The sequence below is a fragment of the Atractosteus spatula genome, chromosome 10 (genome assembly GCF_055471065.1).
Source record: "Atractosteus spatula isolate fAtrSpa1 chromosome 10, fAtrSpa1.hap1, whole genome shotgun sequence".
Classification (NCBI taxonomy): domain Eukaryota; kingdom Metazoa; phylum Chordata; class Actinopteri; order Semionotiformes; family Lepisosteidae; genus Atractosteus; species Atractosteus spatula.
Genome location: NC_142715.1, coordinates 17,558,188 through 17,570,622, shown reverse-complemented (window position 1 = coordinate 17,570,622; position 12,435 = coordinate 17,558,188). Strand labels below are relative to the sequence as shown.

Sequence of the window (12,435 nt, the reverse complement as noted above, 5' to 3'; positions counted from 1 at the left end):
ACTCTCAATGCATTTTCACTGTACTGAGACCAGACCTTCATGTTAAAACAGAGAACCACTCATAGAGAAAATATTATACTATATCCATATATATTGAACCTTAATATAAATGCTACGGTATTTGAAGCTTGCATTATTCTTAGATGTCGGTCTGTCGCCAGTGGCCAGTCGCCAGTGTTTCACAGAGGAATCCTGTGCAGACTGATCCTCCGACACTCAGTCTCCCATAGGGTGGCACTGCCCTGTGGAGCAAAGACATCACCGATGAAGTTCCTGGCATTCAGAATGCGCGACGCCAAGGCTGTGCTGCTTAAGCATCTCACCATCTTCCTCCTCGTCTTTCGAGAACACCACGCCATTGTCCTCCTGGCCCCAACGCAGGCTGGTGTTGCCCAGCTCGGTGTGCCTGGACAGCTCTCTCGTCACCTGCGGAGGGGACAGTACCACAGCAGCCCGGGTCAGAAATCAGGGCCCGGTACGTCTTCCTGAACGAGAGCCGCGGTCTTGTCGCGGCAGGGAGGACGCAATCACCGGGCGAAACAGGGAAGCAGCAGCAGACAGCGCCTGTGGTGGGTGATAGTGGTCTGTAGTGGGAGGTGGCAGCTGGAGTGAGCGCTCTGGAAAACGTGGGACGTAGTGTGATTCAAAGTCGCAGAACGAAGCAGGGAGGCAGCCAGAGAGGTGACGTCGAAAGCAAGCAAAGCCCGGAGCCGATAGATACCCAAGCGAAGCAGCTAAGAGATGAGGTCGAGGCGAGAAATCTTCGACGCCAAGGAGCAAACACAAGGGCAATCCAAGAGCAAGGTCAAGGGAAACGGGGTCAAAGAATCAAGGAAAACTTGACTAAGGAACACCAAGGCTCAAGCCTGAACTCCCTAACACTGAGTGAGTGGGGGGCTGACTGTGAGCAGTTGGAACTGATCTTCCACCCGATTGCACTGTCACGGCAACCAGGTGACTGACAGGTGGCCACGTCAGTTGCTGTGGTTACTCGGAAGGGTCTTCGAGCAATCCAACGTGAGCAGGCATGATACAATAAACAAAGCCAGCAAGGGAAAGGTCAGCGCTTCGATATAACTGCAACTATGATCTCCAGTATTCTCTCTCTTATATTCTAGTTTAAAGCCCTTATTTACTCTATAACTCTACCCTGCACTTTTGGGCCTATTCATATGCTCCCTTAATTCAAAATGCCAAAAGGAAGATAATAGTAATTTCTTCTGTTTGTTTTGTATTGTGTTTATTAATCACTTCCACTCCCCAGTTTATAAATACTCCCAGTCTGTCCACAGCTCTGCGCTCATCTTCTCTTGCTCCCCTCCCTCCATCCCATCTTGACCCTTGCAACTGCCTCCCTGGCTCATTCTTCACAAATGATTTCCCCAGCCAGGTGAGGTAACACTACAATAATAAGTACACTATCCCTTTATATTCATCTGATTGTTTCCTGAATTCCTAAAATGCTGCTTTTTAACCAAAGAAAATCCCCAATAATGATTCATATTGGTAGGAACCCACTGCGTGTAATGTGTGACAAACATTTTGATTGAGTGTATTTCTGATTTCTGTATAACGTAGCAATGTGTGGCTCATTATGCATAGCATTGACTGAATGATCTTTTTTGTCTACTGCAGCTCCAACAGTATGATTTGCTTAGTTTCTTCTTTACGAGGAGCCTCGAATATCGCAAGCCACCTATGCACACTGACACAACCTAGTAGTCGATTTCCTATACCTGGACCAGAAGCCACTCTTTAACATCTGGGTCATTAGGATTCACTTCCGAGTCCATTAATATCCTTACTCTCAGCACCACTCTCTTCCCTGTGGAGGAAAGGATGAAAACAGCGTAGAAGACAAAAAAAGAGGCAAACCCCATTCTGAAGTAGCATTAAGTGATTCACCCTGCCTGGTCTGAGGGACAGTTATATGGTCAAGGACGTCAAAACATCACTTACAATATTACAAAAGACTGGTGCTCTGGAGGTGGCTCCAGAGTCTATCCCAGCAAGCAACAGGTGCAAGGCAGGGTTAACCCTGGCAGTAATGCCAGTCTGTCACAGGGCACACACCACAGCTCATTTTCCCAGGAGCCGATTCAAAACCTACCAGCATGTCTTCGTACTGCAGGAGAAAACCCACGCAAAGACAAGGAGAACATTCAAACTCCATGCAGACAACAGCCCAGATACTGAACCCAGAGCTCAGGCACTACGAGGCAGCAATGCTAACCACTGCACCCAGTGCACCCTGGGACCGACTCTGGGCCACCACAAGTGCGAACTGGACAAGCGGTCGTGGAATAGCAAAGTGCCGGCGACGTTCCCCGCAAGGTTACCCCCATAAGGCTGTCGAAGTGGCACAGCGATAACTTACCACTGTAGCAGAAGAAAGCGTAGGTGGTATTGCAATTATAGTCATTCCAGGAGCCTCTCGCACTCCCCTGAAGATTCACGGCGCCACAGGTCTCGATGCCGCCATAATTGTTGGGCTCGCCCACGTGCCAGGGGCGGAAAGTGGAGACGTCCCCATCGGACCACTTCCAGGGCTCAGTGAACAGCCCGATCCAGACCTCCCTGCCTCCGGCCGTGACTCTTACTAACTCATTCTCGCTCTGGCTCCTCACCCGGGTCAGGTCGGTGTAATGTTCTCTGCAAAACGTCAGGGCTTCTGTCCAGTTCTTGGCCTCAGCCACCAGGAAGTATTGATCGGCTGCGCCTTCCCCTCCTGAAGAAGTGAACCCCAGTCAGTAGTCGGATTGAGGGTCGCGGAGCAGACTCGGCAAGCAACAGGCAAGATACCACCTGGATGGGACGCCAGTCCACTGCACGGAGGCACAAGCACCGCATACAGTCACACCAGGGCCAAACATTCCCAGCAGCCAATTCACTCACCAGAGCGTCTTTGGACTGTGGGAGGACACTGGAGCACCTGGAGGAAACCCCCACGCACAAGGGGAGAACATGCAAACTCCACCTCGCCACCCCAGGATTTGAACCCAGGGCCCCGGTGCCGCCATCCCATCAGCCCAAGAGCCACTCAAACGATGGAGAACAATGGGGAATTTCATTAGGAGGAATTACTCGTTCTCCCAACCCCCCCCCCTCCCACCACCACCTTCACATGCAGTAGTCGCGTGAGAAAGACCGTAAAAGGCTGTAAAAGACTCAGGGGCCATTTACCTTGATAGCAAACGGAATAGCTCATGAAACTGCAAGGGCGATCGGCCCACAACCCGCCGCCGACCATCGCCACGCAGTTCTCCTTGCCGCCGTAGTTGTTTGGTTCTCCTGCACGCCAGCTGGTAAAAGCAGACCTCCCCGCGCCGTAGAGGTAGCCCCCCCCGAGGGACCACTGCCACAGGTCCCAGACATAGTACAGGCCGGTCCAGGCGCAGCCCGTGACCGGCTCGGCGGTGGCAAGGAGCTGCTCCAGGTCGGCTGGCCCACTCACGGTAGCCATGTCCGTGTACTGGCCCCTGCAGTACGCCCGAGCCCCCGCCCACGTCTTGCGCTTGCTCACGAAGTGGTAGTGGTGAGGCGAGACCAACTCCCAGAGGCCTGAAACACGGGAGGCAGGGTTGAGGCTTAGGAGCAGGGGTGACCAGCTCGCGATGCCTGGCCAAGCCAGCGCAAGACATGCCAACGCGTCGGAGAAGCAAATCCGGTCAGGGAATGGCCCGGCACTTCTCAACCCGACATTTGTGGCTGTCGTTTTGAGTGGTTTTGTCTTCCCTGGGGGAGGATTTCAAATGGGTCTGCCAATGCACTGTGAAGTGGCACAGGGGCTTTAGGACTGCAGTTTCTCAGCGTTGGGACGCTGGGTTCAGCTCTGCTTCTGGTCTGGTTTGTATATTCGACACTGTGCTCACGCTGGGTTTCCTCTAGGGTGCTCCAGTCTGCTCCCCAGTCGAAAGGCATGCTGGTATGTTCACTGACGTCTGGGAGAGTTAGTGCCAGTGTGATGGAGTACCACTCCTTGTGCCTGCTGTTTACTGGAATAAGCTCTGGCTGTCCCACCACCCTGAACTGCATGAGGTGGAGCAGGTGGACGGATGGAATATCATATAATCAAGAGCACCGCTGATATCAAAGTCAGGCGGAACGATTAATTGGCACAAAGCAACGGCATCAACAAGACCAGATGATAATCAATCTAAGATGGCGCCGTGTTAGTGGCAGCCTGCTACAACAGCTCTGTGTCTTTTTGCTGTCTTTTTGTTTCTTTCAGTTAGTTAATGCTAGTGTGTTAGTGTTTTTTCCTCATACCTTTGCCGGCAACTAGATTTGCGATCACAACATGATGGATACTAGAAAGCTGAGATGCTTTTCTTGTTTTTTCTGATACTCGGACCTCTGTTTCTATCGGGTTGCAATGCCGATAGCTACAGAGGCATTGTCTACACGCGGGACCAGCTGATCGCGCTAGCGCATCCGGCTCTACTCACTGGAGAGAAGCCATCGGTGCCGGAGGAGCTGAGGAGGAGAAGCCGAGGCTGTAGGGCTGGTGCAGGCGAAGAGGCGAAAGGCGAAGAGAAGGAGATTTAAACCCTACCTTCCTTCGATCATCCTGGGAAATGTGAGGTCCTTAGTGAACAAGATGGACGAACTGGGAGCATTGGTGAGAAGCCAGAGGGAGTATCGTGAATGCAGTATCATGTGTTTCACCGAGACATGGCTGCAGGAACTTATTCCGGACTCAAACATTACCATTGGCAGCTTTCAGACAGTGCGGGCGGACAGAAACACCGAGAGTGGTAAGAGGAAAGGAGGGGGGCTTGCGGTGCTTGTCAACAACAGATGGTGGACATACTCATTTTAAGGAGCGCGTCTGTAACCCGGACACCACGGGAGTTTACATGCGCCATCTTTGTTGTTGTTTACATTCCACCTACGGCAAACGCAGAGGTAGCGTGTGACTTCATAAACACAGTCATAGCCAGGCTACAAACAAAGCACCCTAGCGCTTTTATAGCTATTTCAGGGGACTTTAACCACGTATCTATTTCCACCACTTTGCCTACTTTCCACCAATTTGTTAAGTGCCCGACCAGAGAAAACAAAAAACTGGACTTATTATATGCCAATGCTAAGGATGCATATAGTTCCACAGCCCTTCCCCCCCTTGGCAGATCAGATCACAACCTTGTCTTGCTTACACCACTATACACGCCTATTGTCCAGCGCCAACCTGCGACCATGAGGACTGTGAGGAGATGGTCTCAAGAGGCTATGGAGGATCTACGTGGTACTTTGGAGGCCACCGACTGGGATGTGCTGTGCGAACCACATGGGGACGACATAGACAGCATGGTGGACCGTGTCACTGACTACATTAACTTCTGCGTAGACAACACCATCCCCACCAAAGACGTACACTGCTTTTCCAATAACAAACCCTGGATCACCAGCGACCTGAAGGCTCTTCTGAATGACAAGAAGAGAGCCTTTAGGAGGGGGGATAAGGAAGAGGTCAAGCGTGTACAGAGGGAGCTAAAGCAGAAGTTAAGAGAGAGCAAGGACGCCTACAGGAGGAAGGTAGAGGACAAGCTGCAAAGGAATAGGGTAAGGGATGTATGGATCAGCATGAGAGATATCACTGGCTTCAAACAGGCTGGGGATGCAACAGAGGGGAACCTGGAGATGGCCAACGAGTTGAACCAGTTTTTTAACAGGTTTGATTCTGGGTGCTCTGTGGCTCAACACCCATCCCCCCACAGCCACACGCTCCCTAACCCTTCACAGCTGCGACTGCCTAACACCTCCTCCATCCCCCCACAAACATGGCCGCCTACAGCTACAACCCCCGACAGCTACTCACCCACCCATCCCCCACAGCTGCCACTCCAACACCTCCGCCATTAACACCTGCAGCACTGAAAGCCCTATGAGCACCATCCCCCAGGCCAGGCTGACCATCACAGCTGACCAGGTGAAGAAGGAGCTGAAGAGGCTGCACCAGGGTAAGGCCACAGGGCCAGATAACATCTGTCCCAGAGTTCTGAGGGCCTGTGTTGATCAGCTGAGCGGAGTGCTCCAGCGACTATTCAACCTGAGCCTGCGCTTGGAGAGAGTCCCGGTGCTCTGGAAGACATGCCTGGTCCCGGTACCAAAGAAAGGGCGCCCCTCTGTCCTCAACGACTACAGACCAGTTGAACTGACTTCTCACGTCATGAAGACACTGGAGAGGTTGGTCTTATCCCACCTGAGACCCCTTGGTCAGCTCATCACTGGACACCCTACAGTTCGCCTACCAGCCTAGTGTTGGTGTGGAGGATGTGATCATCTACATGCTGCAAAGGGCCTACTCACACCTGGACAGGGCTGGCAACACTGTAAGGATCATGTTTTTAGACTTCTCCAGTGCCTTCAATACCATCCAGCCCTTACTTCTAAGGAGGAAGCTGGAGGATATGCAAGTCGATGCCTCCATGACCTCGTGGATCACTGACTACCTGAGTGGTGTGGAGATGGTAGACTCGTACAAGTACCGGGGAGTGCACATATCGACGATAGACTGGAATGGTCTAAGAACATCGAGGCCATCTATAAGAAGGGACAGAGCCGGCTTTACTTCTTGAGGAGGCTCAGGTCCTTCAATGTATGTAGTAAGATGCTACATTTGTTCTATCAGTCGGTGGTGGCGAGCGCCATTTTCTACGCAGTGGTATGCTTGGGCTCTGGGATTAGAGCTGTGGATTCTAAAAGGCAGAACAAGCTCATCAGGAGAGCAAGCTCTGTCATTGGGTCTGACCTGGACCCCTTGGAGGTAGTGGCTGAGAGGAGAATGGTGTCCAAACTAGAGGCCATCATGGACAACATCTCCCATCCCCTCTATGACAGGCTTGTAGAAATGAAGAGCATGTTCAGCAATAGACTGATTCAACCACGGTGCGACAGGGAGCGCTACAGGAGGTCATTCTTGCCTTCTGCCATAAGACTGTACAAACCATCCACCTTGCGTCTGGGCAGAGGCAACATTGACAGTGACCTGTTTCTGGACTGAACGCATCTACACATCTACTGCTACATCTGGTCTCTTCTTTTCTTTTCCCGTTTACAACCGTTTTTTGTGCAATATATGCCAGGGACCCGTGCAATACATTTATATTTATATCTATATCTATATTTAGATCTATATTTATTTTCATATGTGTGATACGATTTTTCTGCGTACTGTTCTGTTCTAGTTTGTTCTTTGTGTGTCCGGACTGTGAGTAACTCTTTTAGTGCACCCCTCACTGTACTGATTGTATTGTATGTATTGCATTATTATTTTTATTATTATTATATAATTCGTTACACTGTGGCTGTGTTGTCTGTGTAAAGCTGCTGTTGCGCTGCACTTTCCCTCACGGGATCAATAAAGTATCTATCTATCTAAGGAGGTACAACCTCCGAGTTGGTAGGCTGGTGGCCACAGGTTCTTTGATGAGCAATCGGCCCCCTGGTCATTTCTGTACTTTGCTCAGATCCAGATGAGCGGACCAGTCCAGACTGCAGACGATCGCAGGTGATACAGCGGGATTAGCGGAGACCGAGAAGCGGGCAGCAAATGAAATTCAAATGATTTAAACCAAAAACACCTGACTCCTATCCTATCTCATGTCTAAGTGTGGGGTTCTGGCGTGCCGGCAGGAAAAACAAACTTTCTATGCAAAACTCAGGGAGGATACTCGGGGAAAAGACTGAGGTGTTTATGCTGATGCGTCGTTTGCATCCTCGAAACAATGTGAGCGAGCCATAAGCCACAGGCACAAGGCAGGACAGATGAATGACTATGTTAACACAGGGACACCAGCCTATTGCAGGGCACAGATATGCCCACACTCACACCAGGGCCAATTTTCCCAGAAGCCAATTAACCCACCAGCATGGCTTTGGACTGTGGGAGGAAACCGGGGCAAACCTATAAGAAACACACATGAACTGGAGGCACATACCAACTCCAGACAGCAGACAGCAGAACTGAATCCAGGGTGCAACCACTCCAGTCATTGGTGAGCCAAGTGCTTATGAGACTTTAGCCATCTTGATCCTGCAGAAAGAGACTGTGTCCCCAACAGAAAAAGTCTTGAACAGTCTCCTCACAAAGGACATAAGTAAAGGAAAGGCTGTGGAAATATGAAGATAACATGGAATGAAGGGCCAATCCTGGCCCTAGAGCTCTGATATTCACTTTTGAGACTATAAGACTGTTATTCACTGTTGAGACTTTAGACTGCTAAATAGCCAACCTGCAGCTCCTTTAGCAAATCACCTGTAATGGCGACATGGACACACAGTTTTCACTGTATTCAGCATAACCGCACTACTTGTATATATTGCATACACCATGGACACATAGCAGCTCTACTCATATTGAGTTTTATTCCATTTAAAAAAATGTAACCTCAATTTTGTGATTTTTGTGTTTTTGTGAATTTTGTGATTTCTGTGATTCTTGTGGTTTTTGTGAGCTCGCAGAAAAAGACAATTCATTGCCAGCAACTACTGCTGCTGCATGCCATTTTGTTGTGCATCTGATAAATAAACTTTGATTTGATTTGATTTTTGAGCCTGGAGGGCTTTTGTATCTTTTAATCTTTATTCCATCCTAGGCTCTTAATACCTGGATTTGGACCAGGACTGAGACCTCCAGATTTAGAAGCATCTTGAACCTTTCCCAGTGGGTTTTAAAGGGAGCCTGCAAATAATCAAAGGGCATATTGATGTCCTTTCTTGGACTCTTAATGGTTTGAATACACTCTAAATGCAATTAGACTCGATTGGCACTGTTATAAGGCTCTCACTCATAAATTTACCTGTCACACTCCAGGACCAGGAGTAAATAACAGTGCTTTGATCAATTAATAAAGGCCTGGATCACCTGGACTATGATCGATTAAACAGGTGGTCTGTTCAATAAAGTAACTAAGGGATCATTGGGAGCAAACATCAATAAAACCGACGATTCAGGGTGACCTGTAAGATTTACTTGACCTGAGCTCTCCCTGGGTCAGGATCAGAGAGCCCTGCACTGACTGGACCAGAGTCACAGACCCCTGGACTAACTGGACTGGTGGCACAGACCCCTGGACTGACTGGACCAGGGACACAGACTCCTAGACTAACTGGAACAGAGTCACAGACCCCTGGACTGACTGGACCAGAGACACAGACTCCTAGACTAACTGGAACAGAGTCACAGACCCCTGGACTGACTGGACCGGGGACACAGACCCCTGGACTAACTGGACTGGTGGCACAGACCCCTGGACTGACTGGACCAGGGACACAGACTCCTAGACTAACTGGAACAGAGTCACAGACCCCTGGAATGACTGGACCAGAGTCACAGACCCCTGGACTAATTGGACCAGAGGTCACAGATCCCTGGACTGACTGGTCCGGGGACACAGACCCCTGGACTAACTGGACCAGAGTCACAGATCCCTGGACTAATTGGACCTGGGTCACAGACCTCCTTGATTGACTGGACCAGAGGTCACAGACCGCCTGGACTAACTGGACCGGGGACACAGACCCCTGGACTGACTTTTTTGGGACTGACTGTAAGCGCCAGCCCTTTCAACGCTGAAGTTCAGAGGTCTGAATAAACCTCTTTTCATCTTCCATCTCTGCCAGTCCATATTGGAAAGGAGAGAAAAAGCCCACATGAGGAGATTACAATACATATGCTGTATATAATCATTTTTTTAAAGCCAGCCATTAATAAACCTTGGCAAATTGTCTATAACCGTTCACTGTATTTTTTTCCCTACGACACTATATAAATTTGTGACCAATTCTAAATAAAATAAACAAGTAGGCAGGAGCAAACAATGTATTTGAATGAAGCTGCACACATATTTCTTTGCCTCTTTACTGGAGAACTCCAAAAAGGTCGATCGTGTGCCCCAGGAAAAACCTTATAGGCCATCATGGACATCTCCCATCTTTCCCTCTAAGACATGCTTGGAAGAATGAAGAGCACATTCAGCGACAGGCTGATCCACACGCGGTGCGACAGGGGGCGCTACAGGAGGTCATTCGTGCCTTCAGCCATCAGACTGTAACACTCATCCACTGTGTGTCTGGGCAGGAGCAGCACTGACACTGACCTGGTTTTGGACTAAACAGTAAACTCTCTGCTTCCCTCTGTTTTTTTTCCCCGTTTACAACTGTTTTTTGTGCAATACATGCCAGGGACAATATATTTATATTGTGCAATACAACTTTTTTGTGTACTGTTCCGGCTTGCTCTTTGTATATTCTGGACTGTGAGCGACTCTTCTTAGCGCACTTCTCACTGACTGGACTGATTGGATTGTGTTTTTGTATTGTTGTATCATTTCGTTACACTGTTGCTGTGATGACTGTGCTGCTGTCGTACTGCAATTTCCCCTCAGGGGATCAATAAAGTATCTGTCGATAAGTAACCGTCGTTGTGTTTCAGATAGTTACAGAGAGCTGGTGACACAGTTCTGTTCACATACTAGGGTTGCCCTCCCATCTATCCAGGACATTTATGACAGACGGTGCTTGAGGAATGCTCTAAGCATCATCAAAGACCTCACACACCCCAGCTACAAACTGTATGACCCTCTACCATCTGGAAAACGGTACCGGAGCATTCGGGCCCGGGCTACCAGACTCAGAGACAGTTTTTACCCCTGCACTATCAAACTATTAAACTCCCAGCCTCTCTCTATCTCACCTCACCTCTCACCTATGATCTGAACCTCACAGTGCCTTCTTTCTTACCAAAAACTCAAACACACATTGAAATCTACCTCTACCTTACATGTCAAAAAGCTCACTCCCCATAATTTCTATCCTTTTACTTCATTCTGTTGATGCATGTTTTTGCACATCTGATGTTGTTTTGCACATTACCTGTTACCTTTTGTTGTTTTGCACACTGCCTGTTGTTGTTTTTGCACACTGCCTGTTGTCTCTGTCTTTCTTTTATTATACAATTGTATTGTTGTTTTTTGTATTACTTATCGTCTGAGAGCTAGCTAAATAGCTTTTCGTTCTACCATATACCTGTATATGAGTATAATGACAATGAACTTGAACTTGAATACTGTGCAGTAAAGCAACATCATCTTTCCAAACAGAGGTTCGGGATTAGTCCACACAAATGAAAAAAGGACTCACTAACCTGAGACGATCAAGGTGAGGCATATCTTCTTAGCCATCACTGTGGGTCAGCGAATCTGCAATCAGAGAAACACTTAAGAGCTCCTTTCAGATTTCTTCGATTTTCATTTAGATGTAGTTTCCAATTAGGTTCCAGCCTTTAGTGGCCCAGATGCGAACTTGGCTTTGCCGGACAAACACAACACATACATAATAAAGACATAATACATGATCAATTTACCAAGACCTGGGATGGAGTGGCGTCCTGTCAGAGTGTAGCCCGCCTAGTGCCCTTTGCTTGCCAGAATAGGTCCTGTGGCCCTGAATTGGTAAGATCAGATCACTTTTATTAGCCATATTCAATTTCTTGCATTAGGAATTTGTCTTTTCACAGACCCCAGCTTGCTCTCCATGAGACACACAGGCAGGGAGAGAGAAGCTGGGGGTCAGAGCGCAGGGTCAGCCATTTATACGACACCCATGGAGCAGCTGGGGTTCAGGGTCTTGCTCAGGGACCCAACAGAGTAGGATTCCTCTGCCAGCCGCGGGATTTGAACCGGCAAACCCTTCCAGCCACAGGCACAGAGCCTTAGCCACAGAGACACCGATTTGTTTTTAACTGGATAAGCAGTTACTTAAAGCAAGGTGATGTCATGAAAATAAAGGAGAAGCTGATCGTTTTTCATCTTTCTCATCAGGTTCTCCCTGGGTCAACATCGTTTGACCGGTACAGTTTCACTTAAGGCAGAGCCTGGCTTTGGAGTCGCCACTTACTCCACTAAAGCAACCGACCACTCCCTCTTCAAAACAGGTCGCATCGCGGGCTTACAGTGAAATAAACGCTCTTTTTGGGCCCTGTCGGTTCACTAGGTACTTAAAAAAAAAACCTACCCGCTTAAAAGTTCCCAGACTCTCAAACGACCAAAGCTTACATTTCTCGCAGGTTTGGACATTGACAATCTTTAAAATGTCCTGAAATTTCCCTATAATCCTCAAAATCTTCCTCCACACCTCGAAACAGTAACATCGGGATTTCCTAATAAGTCACTCATTACACAGCGTTTCTGAAACTTTGCACTTTTTCTGAAACTTTGCTCCTCAATATTTTTTTCCTCTCTAATTTAGTCACCACTCACTCTTCTTCTCCCCTCTGGATGCAGGGAGTGTCTCTGACCTCCCAGGACGCTGTGTAGACGCGGACTGTTACCAGGCCTGTACAGCCCTCGGATCACCTAGCTGCGGTCCCCATGGAAACCATTTGGGCTTAGCTAGGCCCTATCTAATTGATTCTCTGCAGGGACAATATTC

At 48.8% G+C, this 12,435-nt stretch overlaps 1 protein-coding gene across 1 annotated transcript; it reads right to left on the bottom strand.

Annotated features, from left to right (window-relative positions):
- Window positions 1-258: 258 nt before the first annotated feature.
- On the bottom strand, window positions 259-11,186 carry LOC148825565 (C-type mannose receptor 2-like). The gene is made up of 5 exons (XM_088926228.1): window positions 11,150-11,186; window positions 3,184-3,561; window positions 2,378-2,728; window positions 1,737-1,825; window positions 259-426 (listed from the first exon to the last, which is right to left on the bottom strand). Exons 1-5 carry the CDS (start codon window positions 11,184-11,186, stop codon window positions 259-261), a joined length of 1,023 nt encoding a protein of 340 aa, XP_088782354.1.
- Window positions 11,187-12,435: the final 1,249 nt, after the last annotated feature.